Source organism: Dermacentor variabilis, chromosome 3, assembly GCF_050947875.1.
Source record: "Dermacentor variabilis isolate Ectoservices chromosome 3, ASM5094787v1, whole genome shotgun sequence".
NCBI classification, from domain to species: domain Eukaryota; kingdom Metazoa; phylum Arthropoda; class Arachnida; order Ixodida; family Ixodidae; genus Dermacentor; species Dermacentor variabilis.
The window spans coordinates 81,106,604-81,128,001 of NC_134570.1; the positions used below are offsets into that span (position 1 = coordinate 81,106,604).

General features: G+C 49.3%; 1 protein-coding gene across 1 annotated transcript; it reads left to right on the forward strand.

The window, feature by feature from the left end:
* Nucleotides 1–923: 923 nt before the first annotated feature.
* On the forward strand, nucleotides 924–19,942 carry LOC142575942 (uncharacterized). The gene is made up of 5 exons (XM_075685774.1): nucleotides 924–1,109; nucleotides 5,491–5,568; nucleotides 7,063–7,306; nucleotides 9,979–10,113; nucleotides 18,041–19,942. Exons 1-5 carry the CDS (start codon nucleotides 1,060–1,062, stop codon nucleotides 18,167–18,169), a joined length of 636 nt encoding a protein of 211 aa, XP_075541889.1. The 5' UTR covers nucleotides 924–1,059; the 3' UTR covers nucleotides 18,170–19,942.
* Nucleotides 19,943–21,398: the final 1,456 nt, after the last annotated feature.

The following is a 21,398-nucleotide window of genomic DNA, read 5'->3' on the forward strand; positions in this document are numbered from 1 at the left end:
TATTGGAATAACAAAACCCTACGTACATTTTACGACGTACGCTCCGAATGCAGCTCTCACGAAATGCGAAATATATACTCAGTCACTCAGTAATGCAACCTTAAGGCCCACCCCATGGTGCATTGTAAACCTTAAGTTCGTTGGGCCGAGATGAATAAGGCCAAACAACGGCATAACATCGCTCGGAAAAACATACAAACTGACACTAACTGTACATTCGATTGGTCGCTTTCGAGCGCTCTCGCGGTGCGGTTTACATTCGGCTGGTTCATTCAGAGAGCTGCGCTCCAGCCTCTTACACCGTGGCTCCAGCTCAAAGCACTCGGAAGCGCTCCCACTTTCAACCTGGGAACGCGACCGAGATGCGACAGAAACTTGGTCGCTTCTCCGACTGCTCTTTGCTCGCGGACAACTTTCTGCGGCAATGAAGGGAAAGCTACGGAGGCAAAGCGCGCACATGTGAGAGCGCTTCGGAAAAAGAGTCTCGTGTTTTCATCCACTACAGTTTAAGCTGGGGAAGAGAAAACATAAACGCTTTATTAGCAACAGTTAAATAAGTTAAAACACGCCACTGAATGTGAAAGTTTACTTGCGACTTTTCCCTTCCGCGTCTGGCCAAACGCGAAGCTGCGTCGGTTCCGCGTCTGTTACGAGCAACCAAAAGCACTGTCAAATGATGGCGGACTACTTAGCGCCGTAACACATGTGCAGCAGCCACGCACCCGTAGCTTTCCCTTGATTGCCACAGAAAGTTGTGCGCGAGTATAGGAACGGCTAACATATTCGGCTGGAGCAGGCGCTATTTAGCTCCAATCACGAGAGGGCTCGCTGTTGGGATGCGGTATAGGAACCAGTCGAACGTACAGCAGGCGGAAGCAGGGGAGGGGGGCACCAACTTAGTCAATGCTATAATTAGTAATTAGAGGCGCTTAGCTTACCTTTCGTCTCACGTAATTGAGCGAAGAGTTCGCTGGCGGGGCAGGGAACTCATTCGCAGAGGCGAAAAGCCGGATAGACACTGCAGAGGGTGCGTGACTCGCTGTGATTGGTACAGAAACTATGCAAATCAGTGGTGCTGGAATGCTAAGATGGAAGATGCTTCATGAAAGGTAAGTCACCATTTAGCCACAAGGAAAATCAACAAGGTCTTATCATAAAGTTTTGTCGTTGCACAAAAATTTGTTCCAGTCAGAACATCGAATATGGGACCAACGCCTCCATATGGCGGTCACTCTACCACTTGAGCTAACCGAAATGCTCGAAATGGCAGACTGGTGGCGAATTAATCAACCCGTCCCCTTGTCGTAACGCCAGGGTTCGATCTCCAGTCCAAACCGAATTTTTCTTCAACTATAAAGCTTCCGAGAAACCCGTGTGGGCTTCCTTTCTTAGCTACGTACTTATACTGTCGTGTGGATTACATTTACTTTATTTTTTTTTTTCAAGAAAGTATGTAGGCTGCAAACGAGCAACGCCACGAAAACAGTCGGTAATGACTAAATATTCAGATCGCCACACGACAGCTATACTCCAGTGCCAGTTCCTGTTTCGAAGGCTGGAGGCACGAGCCTCGAACGGTGCGCGGCGCCGTGTCGTCATAATCGCGGTGCGCTGCTCCTCTACAAGCGCTAAATGAGCACACTTTCACGTTGTGCGAGTGGCCGGTAATATTTGGCTTAAATACGGCTAATATTCTAGGGACCATAGCCCTACCCCGTCCACGTTCACGCACGCGTTGCCTGGTGCGTGCGACTGCGCGCTTGGCTCAGCCTTGCCGGAGGAGCGACGCGCGATATCGCACGCCCCAATTGCGAAAAAAGGAAACGCTCGGCCTCCATTTTACAGCGTAAGCTTTTATCGGCTCATTCCAATAGCCGTTTCGGTTGGCGACGGCGTCGGCCGCCTCCGCCGCCGGTTTCAGGTTTCCGGTGTCCGTAGCAGCTATCGCCGCAAATTAGAAAGAAAAAAAAGGTACGCAGTTCCCGCCGGGATGGAACCCGGGCCCGGTGCACGAGAGTCAGCTACCCTACCACTGAGCCACGGCAACTTTTTTTTTTCTTAATTTCCAGCTTGGCTACAAGCCTCAGAGGAGTTTGTGATCACAGATCGCACTCGTTTTATGTAGGTTGACGTATCCAGCGTTGACACGATGTCTTCGTCACAGTCAATCGTCTTGTACACGTCACGCACTTTCACAACTATTTCCACAAAATATTCGTACATAGAGAGGCCTTTAACATTGGCAACGCTTGCTAGCGTTCGGCGGAAGAAAATGCCCTATAAACGCGTCCGAGCGCGCCAGGAGACACGCGATGTATTTTAACGCGATAGCGTTAAGGAGCTCGTGTCGCAGAAAAGCCGGTGTCGTCGGCGTCGGCGTCCGCGGCGTTGGCCGTGAGCGATAAATCACGGCAGGCACTTCATAAATAAAAAGCAACTTCCAAGATGGGCTGGGTGGGAATCGAACCAGGGTCTCCGGAGTGTGAGACGGAGACGCTACCACTCAGCCACGAGTTCGATGTTTCCAAGCGGTACAAACGCGCCTCTAGTGAATGCGGTGTTGCCTTCGAATCGAGCCGTGGAAAGTTATACTGCGGTGTATATCGGTAATTATGAACATGTAACTTACAGAAGTCGCAATTACACGAGTAGCGAAGTGCGTTTCCGCTGCATTTCTTCTGGGCTTTCCGCACACGCAGAGCCATCTTGCGGCAAACATAGAAGACCCCCTCCTCTCCATGTACGGCGCTGCCCGACAGATGGCGCGCCACGCGCGCATTGGAGCTGTACGAGGACCGGTGCGAGGCGGGTCGCGGCATGGACTCTCTCTCCCCTGACAACGCTTCGCCTTGCTCCCTCTACAGAATCATGCGGCCTTCCTTTCTTTAGATCACTATCTGTCTATCTTTCGGCCCGTGCCGATCACGACGTTTGGCTGGCGTGCATCATTTCCCCCTCCGAGATACCGAGTTCTTTGGTTCGTTCCGCTTGCTCAGGCGCACGTTTCGTTGCTGCGCCGAACGCTGCGTTGCTCGACCATATGGCTCGACGCTCAACGCGTCCGATGCGGGGCGCCTCGTAAGTGATGGCTGCCCTGTAGCCCATTGTCTTACACCCCTTGGCGGGTCGACAGGAACGCTGTCGCGTTCCACTCTTGAAGGCGAAGCTTAAGCGTCCTCCAATTTTTTATGTATCCCCCTGCTGTAATGCCTCCAAAGGCGAAGCAGGTATCAAATAAATAAAAAAAATAAATAAATAAGATGTCACATGCGCGCCGCGTAGCCTCGATGCATACAAATTTTGCATTGCAGCTGCATATCATTACGCCAAAGAGAATGCCACGTAGTAGATGCACAGGTGCAGGCAGTTAAGGTTTAGAGAAGAAAATGAAGCTTAAGAACATGTATAAAAGATCACTAGGAAATATATTATGTACCTCACCGTTGCGTTTCATAGGGAAGGCCAATAAATCATCATCATTAGCATAGTATCGTGCCACTTGCCTTGCGATTAGAGTTACTGTATATGGCTCCCGCAGGGAGCCTCTGCTTGCGATGTGGGATGCGCGGCGCGTAGCGTCTATACTTGCGCCCTTTGCATTGCAGTTGCATATTATTACATCAGGAGGTACCTCATGTAGTAGTTTCATAGGTAGCGGTACGAGGTAAGAAGGTAAGAATAAGGCGGTACAAGAGGGAAGAAAAGAAAATTATGGAGATGTATAAATATTGGTGTAATGAAAAGCATGTATGGCATACCTGATTGGTTCAAGCACGCGATGTGACTCTTTTTCACCGTCCTGTTTCAAAAGGAATCCCATTAAATCATCGTCGTCATCATCATCATCATCATCATCATCATCATCGTATCGTTGCATTTGACACGCGATGTGATATGCACGCCGTGCATCCTCGATGCGCACAAACTTTACATTGCAATTCCACTATATTCCACCAGGTGTCCCGACCTGTAGTAGTTGCATACAGGAGTTACATGCTGTGCGTAGCTGGACCTGGTTAACTTGAGCAGGCTAGGTGGCTGTTTGTCACCACCCGTTTCGAATGGGATACCAGTAAATCACCATTATCATCGTCATGAACGGCAACAGCAACGTACTGTTCCACGGGTCAAGAGATTTGATATGTGCGCCACGTAGTCTGGATACCTGTGTTAACTCTTCGGTACACGTTGTGGCGCCTCCTCGCAAGGTACGAACCGCTGCTGAAGAAGCGAATCTTAGAGCTACGCGCGCCGCTGCAACCAGGCAACACCGGGCTCAGCAGACCGCTGTGCAGAGAGCAGGACAAGCCGCAGCTCGCCGTCGACGCCAGGCGGACATTTCAGATCCTTCTCGTGAAAACGACGCGAACAGACTTCGCCGCGAAGACTCTGTGGTGCATGGTGCCAAAAATGGATATCCTATGAAGCCGCTCCTCCAGCTTACGGTGTGACTGTGCTGCGTGTACCACGTGGGCCTGTGACCTTTTTTTCTGCCAGTAATAATCAACGTTTCTCCGCACGATTAATAAAAAAAGAGAAAGATTTTAAAGCACCCTTTAACATTCTCTCCGCTGATTTATAGCATAATGCTATCTACAGTGCTCATTTAAGACGACCACGTAGCCTTCCCACACGACCTTAGTTGCTTAGTGGCTATGGTGTTGGACTTCTAAGCACGAGGTCGCGGTATCGAATCCCGGCCACGGCGCCCCCATTTCAATAGGTACGAAATGAGAAAAAAAGCGTGTGCTTAGGTTTAGGTGCCCGTTAAAAAACCCCAGGTGGTCCAAATTATTCCGTAGCCCCCATCACCCTTTCGAATTCCGTCGTGTCACATAAGCAAATCTTGGTTTTGGCACGTAAAACCCCATAATCTAATTTATAAATTTTCCAAGATAGCCAGATCTCTATTCTAAATGTTTCTTGCTTTTCATGTTGTGACAGATCATCTGGGATGTTTGGGTAAATTACAGGGAGTCATTCTTCATATCATAAGAAGCCTACAAACACTGATAGCAGGGTCAACATAGGGGAAATTACTTGTGTCTAATAAATCAAATGAAGAAACGATAAATTAATGGAAATGAAAGCGGTTGAAAAAAGAACTTGCCGCTAGTGGTGAACGATCCCACAACTTTCGCATCGGGATCGTGGATTGCCGCAACGGGGACCGTTCCCCACCTGCGCCAAGTTGTTTTTTTCATCCACTTTCATTTCCAATAATTTATCGTTTCTTCATTTCATTTATTAGACACAAGTAATTTCTCCTATGTTGTCCATGGTGTCAGTGTTTGTTGGCTTCTTATGATATGACTAATAAAAATCGGGCCCTTCGGTTAACCACCCTTCTTCTCGTTTAAAGAGTCATTCGGGAAATTTTAATTACAAAAAAAAGCGTTCAGCTTGAACGGTTGATGTGATGGTCACAGAGTTAAAGAGCACGGGGCAACCGCGTTTACGCCTCCTTATCGCCGTCTGCTTGTCCTGCAGGTTCTTCGAACTACTAAATATACTCTTTTGGATTGGATACTCCGGAACTATACTCGGATGCAGATTCGCACAAAGACAGTAAGTGTTTCTTTATTAATTTATTTCCTTCTTTTTTTTTTCTGTTTTTCGATCGTTCATTGTCACGTTGATACTTCGCCTTAAGCACGACACTTATTGGTGTAGCCTACTTTACAGGTTGCGCGAAGCATTGATTTCCTTCCTTTTTTTTTTAATTTAGAGATCAGCTTGTAGGCGCCCGTTCTGCGTGGAGCGTAGGCGCGCCTCGTCCTCCCTCGGCGTAACTGAGCGAACTAGCACAGCGTAGAATGAAAGAGCGAACGCGGAGCGTAGCGGGTAATGAAAGACGCTGATGGCGAAGGGAACGCGAGGAGGAGGCGTGCCGCGGAAGCATTAGGAGGAAAATGGAGGAGGAAGCCACAGTGAAGTATAAACCCCATGCAAGCGATCTTGCACGCGACAACGACAAGCGACGCGATGGAGATGATTGTCGCTTTCGCTCGTCGCCTACAAGTCGTACCCCATGCGAGCGACGACTTCGAGCGACGTCTCCCCAGTGTCGCCGGTATGAGGGCAGCAATATAGGCGCCGAAACCAGCGTGACGCGTGCTTTATTAACTTAAGTTGATGTGTTTTACTGTAAAAAGCAGCATAAAATACTTCTGAAAGTCGTGCAGTAGGTTCTTATCCTTGCACGTATAAAAATTCAATCGTTTGCTCGTTCCGTGCGACAATCAGAAGTACTTGAGTTATGTACATCCAGTTCCGGCTTCGCGCTATTTGCTAGTCGCTCATAGCACTTCCGGGCGACGAGCGACGAATTCTAGATTTGCAGAACCGAGCGATCTGTTCACGCGACGGCCCGATCCGTCGCTCGAAGCCGTCGCTCGTCGCTGTCGCGCACAAAATCGCGCCCATGGGGTTTAGCCTTGAAAGCTTGAGGCGGAAAGAAGAGGAAGAGAGTATGGGGAAAAGTGTGAGGAGAAAAGCAGAGTGCCGCACGAGACTCCGAGATGGCGCCACAGTTATGGCAATATGATTGTACGCGCGACACGAATTGGATAGTTCTTTCTGGAAGCCACGCGGAACCTTAGATGTCTGGAACCTTAGACGAGTCATGTATAAAAGGGGACGCGCTTGACCTGCAGATCAAAGTTTCGATGATCGCCGACTCTGCTCGCTGCTGTCGTTATGCTTGAGTGTTACTTGTTCTGCAACGCTTCGCTCCATTTCCAACGTGCCGCGCGAGACAGATTGTCCGCGCCAGCCAATGTATCGCGAAATGAAAACACGTATAGAGCTGCGCTCAGATTTTCTCATTTAGGAGTATCGCAATCGTCGGTGATGTTTTTTTTAATTCACACTCAAAGCCGCTTATTTGCACTCACACTCACGTCCATTCCAACACTCCAACAATCACTCACGGTCGTACTCACTGACGTTCACACTAGAGCTGTTCATTACTCACTCATACTCACACTCAGGACTGTGAAACGAAAGTGAGTGAGTGAGTGAGTGAGTGAGTGAGTACGCCGACCCGTGCCTACCGCGCAGGGATCTGAGCACTTGCTTTCTCGGCGCAATCGTCCTGCTGGCGTCGGCGGCGCTGCCCCGAGCCGGAAGTCCAGCTGCGAGGCCGAGCCCGAGTCAATTTCGAGCCAAGGTGGACGTGGACGGCGACGAGACGCCCGATTTCCAGCCCGTCGCTTCGCAGTGCCTCGCGTCGCTCGCCAGCCGGCTGCCGTGGGGGGTCATCGTCGTCTACGGCGCCGCATCGGTCATCACGCGAGTCGCCGAGGTCAGTGCACACTTTGACGCGTTAGCATTAGGGATTAGGGATGTCACAAGGGGAAAAAAGTGTGTGAAGTGTGTAATGCCGGTCACGCGGTAGAAGTATATATATATATATATATACACACAAAATGCATAACCGTTCCAGCTACTCCCGTGCTTCAATGCATGAAAAGAGCCTTTTGTTCAATAGTAAGCGCATAGCTCCAACTGGTGTCCTTCTGTAAATTCATTCCAAGTAGATACTTCTAGCAAGCTCACCGGCTACCGGCTATAATTCGTAAATTGCAATATGTGCCGAAAGATAATAAATTAAGAAGGCTCCAAGACAAAAATTATATCTGCTACAGGCGACTTTTAAAAATTTCTGGAAACTTAAAAATGATCATCCCGTATATTGAAGGCCACGATCAGTTAACGTAAGTGCCACTGACGGACTGTGCCGAATTGGTGATGCGCCTTCGCAGTCTCTGGACGTGGCAGCCGGAAAGGGAAACGTGACAAACGGCAGATAACACACACGACTCTGAGAACTAAGGGGAGCCAGTGTTTAAGAGCGCGAGAACCGACAAAAGCGTATAAAACTGGAACGGATAAGTGAGGTTTTGTGTCGTCGATTCCTCTTGCTCAGACCACGGGCCTGGCCAAGGTGGCGTTCGACAACCAGTTCTGGAGCCAGCAGTCAGATCTGATGAAGCAGGTGCTCCTCACCGTCGCCTCGTCGCTCATGGCTGAGTTCATGACCGCGGCCGCGCTGTGCGACGCCATCCTGCCCATCGTCATCAACCTTGTCAGTGAGCTTTAATGCGCTCTTGCGAAGAGCTCTTATCGATTGGATAGACAAAAACTACACGTCCCGGACGTTCCATCTAACATAGAACAAGCGTGAAAATAAAGATAGAAAGAAGCGAAGTTCTCTGTGTGGATGAAACCACTGGCGTATATGTTGTTAGAAACCTCCCAAAGATTCGAAGCCGCCCGCACTTACTTCGTGTGTAAAAAATAATTTAGTGAACACTGTATATTAGTGAAGTAACTTTTTAATTAAGTAAAAAAATTAAGTAAGAGAAAGCTGCCGCAGCCCGTTGCTTGCTCCAGCTCAGCGTGAGCACAGAGCTAACATTGAAGTTGCGCAATGTGTGCATTTCGCGACATGCAGCAAAAATCGAAAGAATCATCTACAGTCGAACCTCGATATAACGAAGTTGCACTTGCTGCCCGAAACTTCGTCATATCGCGAATTTCGTTAACTCGAGGGTGTAAAGTTTCAGCATTAAAAACAGCTTCACGATTTCCCAGAGCATTTCGGGTGGATAATATCTTGTTAGTAAGCACCTATAAAGAAATCGTCAGAAAGTCGGGCCGTAATAAAACTTACGACCATCAGCGCGTGCGGTGTAGATCACACCGAGAGCAATGCATCGACGTGGCTCCCGGCGTCCGAGATTTGCGTGTGTTACGCCGTAAATCTTGGACGCCATAGCTGACCACGCTTAGCGACCGCAGCCGGCGCCCACAAATTAAGAACAAGAGTGTAAAAAGGTACGGATATTGTGTCCTGGGCCAAAAAGAAAAATTGTCAGTTTCGCCAGAGAGATGGAGTATTGATGGCGATAGCAACGAAACTACACGAAATATGGTTCGTGGTTTTATCGGCGCCACACGCGCTCAGGCAAACATTAACACATCTCACTCGATGACCACGAACTCGCAGTCACAACGCGAGCGAGCGCTTCGTACCGTGTCTCAGAAACTTGAGATTATGCGACCGCCGACACTAGACGGGCGGGAAAAACAAAAATGCGCGTGAAGGCGCCATCTATTTCGGCTTGCCGCGGGGAGATTACCTCCAAAGATCGACGCGGCACATGGTCTGCGCAAGGAGAGGGCAGACGATAGGCGGGCGTTGCGAAGCAGCGCTTTGTGAAGCGTCGTGAAGCGTCTATGTGAAGCAACGATTTCGGAAGCGCTTGATTAAATGCTATAAAACCGTACATCTTCTGAAACCAGTTTGTAGCGTATAGCAAGTACACTGTAAATTAATTTACACCCTTAACGGTGCATAAGGGTTGCATAAGTTTCGGTCTGATTTGCACACTTATGCACCCTTAAGGGTGCATATTAGTTTACAGTGTGCGCGCCTGCCGGGCGAATCGGTAAGACAAAGAGCTCCGTGACGCGACCCAGGCGACCGCAAATTACACTGCCTCCGAGATAACCCACTTTACTCAGCGAGAAACCAACAGAGCAGACGTGCCAAACACAGGGAAAGAAGGCACAACAAGCTTGGCATTATAATAGCGGAATCGCGCACTTCAATACATAAGTTTTTGTTTGTTTGTTTTCGCTGAGGATATCCGGGTGACGCTTGTTGCTTCATTTCGTGAGAGAACAGAGCCGGCCAGCGGCACATCTGTCGGGGTAATACAGATGACTGTATGATACGCCGATTCGTTAGATCCTACCAGCCAAGCGATTCGGCGAGCTCGAGATCGGAAGCGCAAACGCCTATAGCCCGCACCATAGCTAACGCTTGTTAAACGTTGCACACTGGGTAACTGTCGTGCAATTCCTGTTCTCTCTCTCTCTCTCTTTCTCTCTCTCTTTCTCTCTCTCTTTTGCTTTCTTACCGAATCAACATACCGCGCCTGTCGGCGCATGCGCGGCTCGTCTTCGCAGTCCACGGGCACGGAGCACGACGCCCTCTACTTCGGTCTGCCGGTGGCGGTGGGCGCCTCGGTGAACACCATCCTGCCGGTCTCCCTGCCGCTCGTCATGCTCCACGACATAGCGCCAGTCACACGCAAGCAGCTGGTGAGAGGCCCATTCTGTGCCCGCTCCTGCGTTTAAGAAGCGAACAAACTTAGATCCTTTCTTGAAGACTCGCAGTTCCCGTATGCCGAGAGATGACTTCAAGAAAAAAAAAAATAACGCTCGAAGGCGCCACAAGTTTTTCAGCAACTCCAATCGCGTACTCTTCTGTGTACTTCGTCGGAACGCTGGCCTTCCAGAATTTGAAATGTGCTACAGCAAGCGGCCCAAGTTTCTAACCTACTGAAGTTAAAATTGCCCTCTTACAAAAGGAGAGAGGGAGGGGCTTATGTGCTGGCATTCACGGGGTGGCATTGACAGAGTGGCGTGAAGATGTAGCATATTACAGCATGGATATGCTGCATCTGATGATGTATCTATGACAGCACCATTGTAATAGTGATAAATCCTACTGCTATTTTAAACGTTGACAGTCAACAACAATAAATAATGAAACGTTTTACTGCTATACTGCCTTTCTGTGCAATCAAGTCACATCTTGAGGTGTAAGCGAAAGTGCGAGATCAATATCACTCAAAAGGCCGAAACGCCCCCAATTTTATTGCGCCATAAAATAAAGCTCCGGTAAACTCCGATTTTTCTGGAGAAAAATTAAGTCCAATAAAACAGCCTCTGATGGGGCCCCAGAAATAAACTCCGAAGACGCAGAACCCTAGGTATGGAGTACTTTCCTTTCGGGCTCAAAGTATATTATCACGTCGATAAATTCTTTCTGGGCCAGCACTGGGCTGCAACGTGAAGTACGAATGCAGCTATGAATGTGTCTATGATAAAATGCCATTTCACTGAACGCATTTTGAAGGATTCCTCGGATCAACGTATACATCATCCGCAGGATATGTTCAGCGAGCTTCAGTATATACGTACAGTCTTTCTCGAAAGCTTAGAAAGCCTCAATAGGCGAGTGACTGATGTCACTGATATCATGAGAAGCCAACAAACAAAGACGCCAAGGACAACAAAGGGGAAATTACTTGTTCTTACTAATTGAATTAAAGAAATGATAAATTAATGGCAATGAAAGTGCATGAAAAAACAACTTGCCGCAGGTGGGGAACGATCCCACGTCTTCGCATTACGCGTGCGATACTTCGAGCATCGCACTACGTTGCTTAAGCGCTTCTGAATCGTGCTGTATTTGTAACCTTTCAATCTCAAGGTAATGAAAATTTTGAGCTACCATAATCCGTTATGTAAATATTGGAGGCCGGCGATCGAATATCGACATTTAGAATACGAAAACTAGGTGTCGCTTATCAAATCGAATAAACAAACGCAGAGGCACATATTTACATGAGGAATATTTATTTCAGTGTAATTAGGAACACGCTTGTACTGAATAGACAACCAACGATCACGGACAATTACGATAGTTTTAAATACCAGATTACTACAACCGTCATGAAAATAACTGCACGAATAGCCGCCTGACGCCTTTAGAGCCTGGTGATAAACAAGCTTTCCAAGAATGGCAGGCTGCTGTATGATCAGCTTTCCAAAAACGCAAAGTACATGTATGTTGAGAAAATATCAGAAGTTGTGGAAAAGGAAAAGAAAAAGCTAAATAGGCATTTGTGTGCCCTACACACAATAAAGGGCCTGTTACAAGGAAGCCATAACTGGCTGTAAAGTGAAAGATAAAACTGCTGCATGACTAGACTGCAAGAAAAAGCCAGCTATTCCCCTGACCCACTGCTACTCCATCCCTTCTGCTTGTCCGTCTCCTCTTCTTTCACTTGCGGCGGTCTTATTTATCCTTTACTCGCCTCCTCCTCTCCCCTCGAGTTCGCACAGAAGCAAGACAGGAGTTCAGTACAGGTTTTACGAGGGACGTAATATTTCATCTGGCTGGCATGAGTAGGAAAGGTTCGTTTGCTAAGGTTGTCATCAAGTTCGGGAATCGCTGCTAAACGAGACGTCACAGGACCCAGAGCTTCCACAACACAGAAGGGACCAGAAAACAGGGGTAAGAATATTTCGCAGCTCCGAGGTATGCGCAGTGGAGAGCCTTTAGGTGAACGCCCCGGACGCCAACACAGTTCCAGACTGTAGGCGCAGCGGACTGTCTGATAGGTTTGAACACCAGGTTAGCAAATGCAGAAGAAGAGCCCAGTAAAGAGCGTGGGACTCAAATTCATTGCCCGGTCACGAGCAGATAGTACAATCAACAAATACATCCGCATGTAAACATGCGTTCATCTCGCAACGAACGGGTACCCGAGCAGTGGAAGGCAAGGGTACACTTGTTAGCGTAGATGTTGCCAGCACAGGAAAAGAAAGCGATGGTGGTGGGCGAGCATGTCCATTTTTGTGGGCCTTCGGTACAAGCATCGTCACTGGCGCACCATTCATGTTGAGAAGGCGCGTACTATCGTACGAAATTAACATAAATGCTTTCGCAACGACGAAGTGACATTGCACAGAAAGGAGCGAGCTCCTGCGGCCGCGTGGCTGGTCAACTTAAAAATTGAGCGCACACACTACGATAGCACTTCCATTGCGACTGTGTTGGCTGCCAGGTGCTGGGGTGCCGGATCCTGAGGGAGCAATTCTATTGTGCACCCGGCGTGGTTAAAGTCCATGCGTACGCCCAGTGTTGAGCACCAGTTGAAGCCCAAAACTAAGGGTGCGCAGAGGTTTCGCACCACAATGAATGGGACACTTACAATTCTTCTGAAAGCAGTCACAGGGATCGAGATTTCTCCAAGGGATGGTAGGCGAGTTCCATTAGCTAGGAGGAGGCCGGCTGGTGGGACCGCAGCCATCTTCAAATGGCACTGAATAAGGAGCAAATTTGTTGCCGTGAAATTGAAACTTGCACCAGTGTCCACTAGGGCTTCAACGTTTTCCGGTGGCTCACCTAGCTGGACTTGCAACGTGGGCACACCTGTAAACGGGCCCAGTGACAGGAGAGGGACTTGACGACGGGTTCCTGCCCTCGGTGGCCCGCGGTGAAGTTTTCAGACGAAGGGGTACGACGCACACAGTCTCGACTGTAAAAGCCGATCTCGTTGCATTGATAGCAGCGCATGGTTGGAGAGCGCTGACGGTATGTGTTGGAGCGACTGGCTTGGCCTGCTGACGCTTGTTGACTTGAAAAAGGGCGGGGCCGGGGCACTGCAGTGGAGCATTCCACTGTTTGAGACTCCAGTGCAAGAACTAAGGCAGCGTGAACTGGGCGGGCGAGGCGGACGAAGCGTTGAACGTTGAAGTCAGTGACGGCATCGATGAAGGCTCTGTTAGCAATAAGGTCGGCGCTGGAGCTTGGACAACCAGCCAGGGCCTCCCACGACAAGCGCTAGACATGAGCAGCGAGACCTCGCAGGCTGTAGTCGCCATTTTGCACGTGCTGTAATTCTGCAAGACGTAAGTGCTGAAGATGTGCATCAACGTAACAGTGCTGGAGTGCTGAGACGAGGCTTGCGTAGTTGGAACGGTCGGATGCCGGCAGGAACTCGAGAAATTCAGCGGCAGTAGAACGAAGCTGAGCCACGATGATTTGAGCTTTTTGGTGAGGTGACCAGGACTGGAGAGCAAAGACAGATTCTAACTGCATACGAAAAGCACACCGTGACGTGGCACCGCTGAAGGTAGGTGGACATGAGAAGGGTTCCTGACATTGCTGCGTGATGGAATCGGGAAAGGGACAGACAGACAGACAAAGAACTTTATTAATGGTCCTGAGGAACCGGCGTTAGGGAGTCCCCGTAGCCGTCGCAGAGGGGGTTTAAGCGAGAGCAATCTACTCAGACTCTACCACGCGTTTCTGATGAGCCACGTTAACTATGTAGCCTCCGCGTTGCGCTGGTCTAAACGGGATGAGGCCAAAATCGACGCCCTCATGCGCAAAAGCATCAAGCGCGTGCTGGGTTTACCACTCACTACCAGCACCGCGCGTCTCATGCAACTAGGCATGCACAACACCCTATCAGAGGTGATCGAGGCCCAACGAGTGGCTCAAATAATTCGACTATCATCATCGCGAGCGGGGAGACGCATCCTCGAATCCGTTGGATGCGGTCACCAGGAAATCACGGAGCGCAACGTGACCCTATCACCCATGGTCCGAGATACGTTCAAGGTAGATCCCATGCCACGTGATTGAGGTGCCGAGACAAGTGGAACTTGATCACTGGAAGCAGGCGACACGAGGCTTGAAACACGAGTGCTGAGGCCGGCGATGCGACTCTGCGAAAGACATACGCTGGACAACACTTCTTAACTGAGAGCAGTCGCTGGTCGAGGCGTGCTTCAAAAGAGTTCAGGAGAGCCGCTAGGTCGCGCGCAAGCTGACGGCGAGTGGAATCCGAATCGGCAGGGTGAATGTATGAAGACATCGTACCAGAAACAGAAACCTGAGATGGCGGCGACGGTTGCTTAGTGGTGGCGTCGCTTACGGAAATGGCGCGATCCAGTTGAATGTCTGATGACGGTGACGGAATATAATGCGGCACCGATGCGAGTGAAGGCATCGTACTGGGTGACGTCTGCCTGCAGGTTAAAGGGACTGACAACCAATTTTCATGGTACCCATTTTTTTTTTCAGCGCAATAGAAAGCTTACCGATCAGAGTGTCTAATCGTGAAGTGGTAACGCGGAAAACGCCGTGGAACTTTTTTTGTTTACCATGATCTTTCGACCTGCAGTGAGGATATAGTCTTTCACTGGAAGCATGCTGAGATGAGCGCGATAGCGATTATAGGCCGGTATTAGTGAGAGGCAGACGACAGGTGCGGCTGTAGCTGTGAGAAAGTATTATTTTGTGTATCAAGTCGATGTTCCTGCGTTTTCGTGGTTTCCTGTCCGACTGCTTTGGTAATTAAGCAGTCAAAACGAAACCAATCGGATCGAAAACCAAACGACGCTTTTACACATGATACGCAGTTCAGCGTGTTGCCGAAGCCATGCGTGCGCTTTTGCTTTCCAAAGCATAGAATAAAGCGCGAGTGTATAACAATATACCAGCTGCAATGTTAAGCAATAATTATGCTGTACTTAATGACGGTCGACTTACGTACAATAATCTCATAGAATACACCCGAAGTACCAACATTTCACCGCCAGGCTTCGCCACTTACTAGTTTCTGAGGCTTTCTTTGTCGATTTAAAACTAATTCCTACTTAAATCGCGCACAGCGTGCCTTATTCTGTCGCTATCAATCATGGTCATTTCATTTCCCTGAAAGTCTCACAGTACATTCTGTCCAGTTGTCAGTCCTTCTTGACATGACCGCTGCCACCAAAATGTAAAGGGAGTCTGGCGCCTTCAACGGGTTCCAAGCGGTACACGACACACCAAAATCTCAGCCGTTCCAAAAACTATTCCTCTGACCCACTGCTACTCCATCCTTTTGCCTTGCCCATCTCTTTCGCTTCTTTCATTTGCGGCGTTCTTCGTTACCGTTAAAATATATATATATATATATATATATATATATATATATATATATATATATATATATATATATATATATATTAAAGGGCCCCTGAAACGGTTTGGACATATTTTGTAGACGCGTAGGGTACAGCTTAAGTAGATAATTCGCACCACAATTTAAGTGAAGCGTTACGTATTAATGGAGCTACGAGCGATTACAAGTTACCCTCCTCCCTACCCATGCTTTTCCTCCTCAACTCGTTCGCCGAGCCCTCGGGGCTAAGCTCCGCCTTCACTGGTTATGCGTCATGATGCGACGTTACATCGTACACTTCCGGTTGTTTTGGAGCCCGCCCCCGCACGCGCGAAACCTCTCCGCTAGCCGCTAGGGCGCCGACCCCAAGGAGAGCTATCGAAGCAGCGTGCGTTTCAAGCATTCTGTCGCAGCGCCGAACGTGTCTCGTATTTCGTTAACCACACACTAGCGGAACGTTTCGACGGAACGGTAGAAGCATAAACTCAAGCTGATGAAGGTACTTTAGTGTAGGCGTACGTGAGCTGCCTGATCGGTCTCCACGGTCCAGCCACCCGTTGGCGCAGAGCTTTACCAGCTAAAGAAAGAGCTAATATTGCTCTAAGTGTAAAACATTTTAAACATTTACAAAAACAACGTGTTAACGATTTCACTCCTGCGAAAAATTTACACCAGCAGCAAAGAAGAATACATTTTGTTATTGCTACTGTGTCTGGTTGAGCTCTATGCCACCAGGTGGCTGCACCGTGCAGACCATTCACATTTGCGCTTCTGTTCATCCCATGAAACGAAACGCAAGGGGACACAGCCAGGCCCTATCCCCTTCGCGATTGCGTTTACCCTAATACCAGACTCGCGAAACGCTATTGCCTTAGTAATCTTCCGTTGTAAAGTGACGGCTGCAATCGCGCAAATTTTGGCGCCGATCGGATAGCGGCAGTCCGATGCGCTGCAGCCAGTCGGCTCGTCTACTGGCTTGCAGAGGGACACGATGTCGCAGTTTGACGTATTGCCAGTCGCTACGTTTGCAGTCTACGACGCAACGAAGTCGAATCATAGCGCTCGCGAATAGACAGACCGACACTGACGGCGGAACTCTCGTCAAAGACTGAGCACGTTCTAACACAAGCAGACGACACTTGCTGTGTGCCGGAAGTGCTTAATTGTACTGAAAAATTGTTCTTGTACATTCCCTTTAGGTTACTTTCTTCTTATAAAAACAAATTAACTAACGTTCCAACTATTACGAACATCATTTGTTTACCATAAAGTTCGAAACATTATCGATCACGCGCCCAGGTCAGCCAATCGGATAGCTCACCCCACTGACGTCATATGGGCGATTTGCGTCATATGGGTTGGGGTGGTTTAAAATTCCGCCGCGCAGTGTGCTGCGATCGGCAGCGATGTGCATTTTTAAAACCTTATAATAAATTACACGCTTTACGCGGAGCACTTAGATGCGTCAATTAATGATCAGAAGGACCCACTCTAATGACTCAGTACGTTTGTAGAAAATCGTCAAAATCGTTTCCGGGTCCCTTTAAAAGAGAGAGATGGCTTGCACCCCCCCCCCCTCCAAAAATAGTTGGTAGGCCACTGTGCTAGGCGGGTTCTTCTTTTACATACGAAAGTGTAGTCACATCGCTCCTTGCTTCGTATGCTACAGTCAACCTGCCGTCGCCGCGGCAGCTTGCGCAACAGTATATCTACAGGGAAACGTACGCGGGGAGTGTTAAGTGCTTCGCATCGCATGTAGGCGCACGAGCGCCTTATCCTAAATTATGTTGTTCAGATGCTTGTTTTGAGCGTGTTCTTTATTAAAACGTACGCTGTTCTGTAGGTTGTATGCGTGATTCCAAAGAACGTATGCACCGTTCGCTTCACTTTGCTGAGTGCTTGTAGTCTGTGCCTTATGGGGATATGAGCCATTGCCTTTGGGGGTATGAGCCATAGATTATGACAGTTTTTTTTTTCAACGTTAGACCACGAAGAAATCCCGGGATCCTAGCCAAAGCAGCTTTGTTGTGAAACAGTTATATTCGAGCTGTATCACTGAATTGCCCCTCTACAATACCAATAAAGTCGCTCTCGCCGCAATCTCGGTAAGCCAGAAAAAAAAAACGCATAAGCGACATACGGATGGCGACGTCGCCTGGAGGTTCCCGCACTAGCTAACCATGACGTCATGAAACCCGACGAAGTCTGCTTGGGCCTAGTTGAGTTTATATGAATAAAGATGAACTACATTGCATTCTAAAGCATTAAAGGTGACGTCACACTAATGTCACCGGCGCGAAGTTTGAAAAGAATCAACTTTGACCTTCGTTTTCTCTTCTAATAACGAACCTGCTACCGCGAAAGTAACGAAATTAGAGTGTTCAATCAATAGTTTTTCGGTCTTAAATGATTCGATCTTTCTCATTAGTGTCCCTTGAAAGAGTATCCCCGAACACCAGTTGCCGCACTCTCTCATCGTACCACTGTCACCCACGCAGATCCTGACTGGCGCCGTCGTGAAGACCGTGGTCGTGGCCAGCATCCTGCTCTCCATGAACACCACGGGCGAATACGTCTTGCACAGCACCAAGCAATTCAACAGCACCGAGAGCATCAAGCCGGCTTAAGCACGACAGATACACAGTCGTCCACAAAGGAACGAACGTACACGCTCAGCATCCGGACAACCGAAGCGTGCCATTGGCTACGACTAACTTATAGGCCACGATGGTCGACTAAAATTCTTCGTGTTGTCTCCGTACAGTTGTGATATAGCGTAATTGTTTAGGACTCAGCCGTCGAACAGCAGTTTACATGTAAGAGCACTCGAGAGCTACATTTGGAGCCTCTTTCGCAAGCGATTGCTGAGACCGTTTGATGGACCGTAACGACTCCAAATGGATTTGCTAAGCAATATTATGATTTAAAGAAAGAAAGGAAATGAAGTGGGTTCTTTTTACCACCTAAAATGGCATGAGCTGCGACCTACGTTACGTGCGCGCCAGCTGCTAGGATGCTAGATCAGTCACACGACGCGCTCCTATGTTGGAAATAGGGGACGGTCAATAATTGATTGATTGGGTCCAACGTTCCAAAGCGACACCTGCGCATTACAACAGGCGTCGTAGCGAAATACAATGATGTAGAGACGTCGATTCGGCCACCTGTTTAAAGAAAGCCGGTTGGTCAAAATTAATTCGGAGTACTCCACAGCGGCGTGCCTCTATCAAATCGTAGTTTTGGCACATAAAACCTGAGAATCTAATTTTTTTTAGTGCGAAACTTCAATAAAGAAAGTTGTAGGACGTTCACGGAAATGTATAATTCAGCAGCTTCTAGCTTCGTACTTGTTACCTTATTTACGTATCTTTTTTGCGTCACGAAGAAGGCGCGTACAATATGAAATAAATAAGATCATGACATGCCCGCTTGTGCACTTCCGCCCTTCTCTCAGCAGCTGTCATGGCGATGCAGTAGAGCGTTTGACTCGTTAAACGTGGCGTAACGCTTTCTTAGTCTAGACCGCTTATAACGCATGTCGCCGGAGTCACGAATGTCCGCACTGTAAACAAAACAACATTTTTCAAAGGCTGCACACGTGCAAAATATGGAGACAAAGCAGCCGCGTGTATCAGAGAATCCAGGCATCAAGATGTTTGCATCCGTTTAAATTTGCAAACGTCGAAAGGTTAACGTCCGCGGACCAGCGACCTTCGCATAAAGACGACGAGCTAAAAGAAAAAAGAGAATGAGGCATTAAAGAAAGTCGCCGACTCATTTTTCAGACCTCGATTATGTGCAATTCCCGCGGCACCGCCACTAACTCCGCAGATGTGGCAAATTTTTTGGACGCCATACCGGTGTCTCGTTCGATTTCTCGGACTGAACCGGCCGCGCGCGAGCGCGATGTCGAAAACATGGCGACCGGAAGCCGCAAACCAAGTTGATGCCATTCAGGTATTCCCCGTGACACCCGTGCCCTCACTTTCGCGGTCGAGGTGGTTCCTCCGCTTTAAAAGCGCCGTTCAGCCGCTGCGACGAGTTTGGCTGACTCATCAGAACCTTAACTTGGTCGCCGGCTCCCGACAAGGCGCGCTGGTTATAGACCTAGCCAGTGGAGGTATCGGGCGACATGCCGTCCCGGGAGTCTCGCCCTTGTTCGTGCCCGTAGACGATTAACGTGGCGACCGCGAACCAAGTTGACGCCATTCAAGACTGGGCACGCGATCACGCGCACGTGCTGAACTGACTGACGGCAGCGCGAGTGAATCGGAATGGTTTCGCGGGCGTTCAGCCGACGACTACTGCGAACGCGTATACAAACAAGTTTGTATGCGCTGGTAGGAACGGGCGGAAGCTCGCGTGCGGGCACGATGAACGCTCCCAAATGAATCTGCCAAACACAGTCAGCGTCGCCGAGTCAAGGTCGCACGCGCGATATCTTCGAATCGCACCCGCGGCCTCGAACGTCACGAAATTAACACCACCCGTCCGTGTCTAAAAAAAAAATGATATATGCCATAAGTTATGCAGGATTATTAAACTTCTTTAGTCATCATTCTTGGGCACATTGTCTTCCGATTTCTGTACAGCCATAAACACAGCTCTCTGTATCGGTAGTAGCACTCTCTTCTCCTTCCATGTTGAATAAGCACGCCTATTCTCTGGCAAGCGGTTATATAGTCGGCCTCCTCGATAACGCGCTTGCGGCGAACGTCAAACGATGACGCATAGCGCGCGGCAGTGGCCACCTGCGCCGACTCCGAACACGCTTACGGAGCCAATTCCGACATACGCCGGCTCGCGCGAAGCGCGCTGTTGACTAGCGTAGTGAAGCTTTTCGCTTCAAAATTCACTGACGATTGCGATACTCCCTAATGTGAAATTTGAGCGCAGCTGTATACGTGTTTTCATTTCGCGATATGCTGGCTGGCGCGGACAATGTCTCGTGCGGCACGTTGCAAACGAGCGAAGTGTGGCGCTACTGCCTCGCGAATCGGGCGAACGCGAGAGGCAGCGCGGGGGTGACGCGTGGGAGCAATTCGGAGAAGCAGTCGCAGACAGACCTCCACTCATGCAGTACTTTGTTTTGATGCGCTCGCCCCATGCCTTATGGATGGCGTGATCGGTGAACCACCGAGTGTACTAGGATACGGTAGTGAACAGACGACGCGCGCTACTCTGGCGCTATCTCAGACCAACCGTCGCCGCAGAAAGCCCCATACACACCACCTTGTACACACTAGCGGCAAAACGCGCGCGGCGCGCCGCCGGCGTTAACGCAGGTGCGGCAGAGAGGCCATATCAACTGGCGGCGAGTCACTGCGGCCGTCATGTGACAGCATGAAAACCTCGCCCTCTCTCTGTAGATGCGAAACGTCGCGTTTTACATCGAAGCTCTTTATCTCTTTATGAGGACCATGTGCCGTCGTCGTCGGACTTCGCTAAAGAGTGACCACGTGACTCAGCGGGAGAGGAAGAGCTCAACAGGGGGAAAGGGGTTAGATTGACCCTTTTCCCCCTGTGAGAATGCTATCTTACATGCGAATCACACGGTGCATTTTCGGCGATCGAGCCAGATCGGCATCGAATTTATCGACGATTGATTCCATCCTGCCGCCAAAGAAACAAATGTTATGCTGGCGGTTTGCGGCCAACGAACAGTAACCAGCGACAGAAACGCGTGGCTGTCGCCGGCAAACGCGTGGCCGGATTTCTTGCTGACGCAAGAAGTGCCGGCCAACCAATCGTCAAAACGATTGCAGAGCCCGCACCTCCAGCAGTGGGCCTTGCGCCCAGCATACGGAGCGTTGGATTAGTGGTTCCGCACTTTCCATCCCAGCTACAACTATGGGA

Excerpts from the sequence above, each read along its gene's own strand:
- LOC142575942 (XM_075685774.1), top strand. The coding sequence starts at position 1,060 with ATGCAAATCAGTGGTGCTGGAATGCTAAGATGGAAGATGCTTCATGAA. Across the intron at positions 7,307-9,978 it reads TCATCACGCGAGTCGCCGAG|TCCACGGGCACGGAGCACGA; the intron begins GTCAGTGCACAC and ends TCGTCTTCGCAG. Across the intron at positions 10,114-18,040 it reads CAGTCACACGCAAGCAGCTG|ATCCTGACTGGCGCCGTCGT; the intron begins GTGAGAGGCCCA and ends TCACCCACGCAG.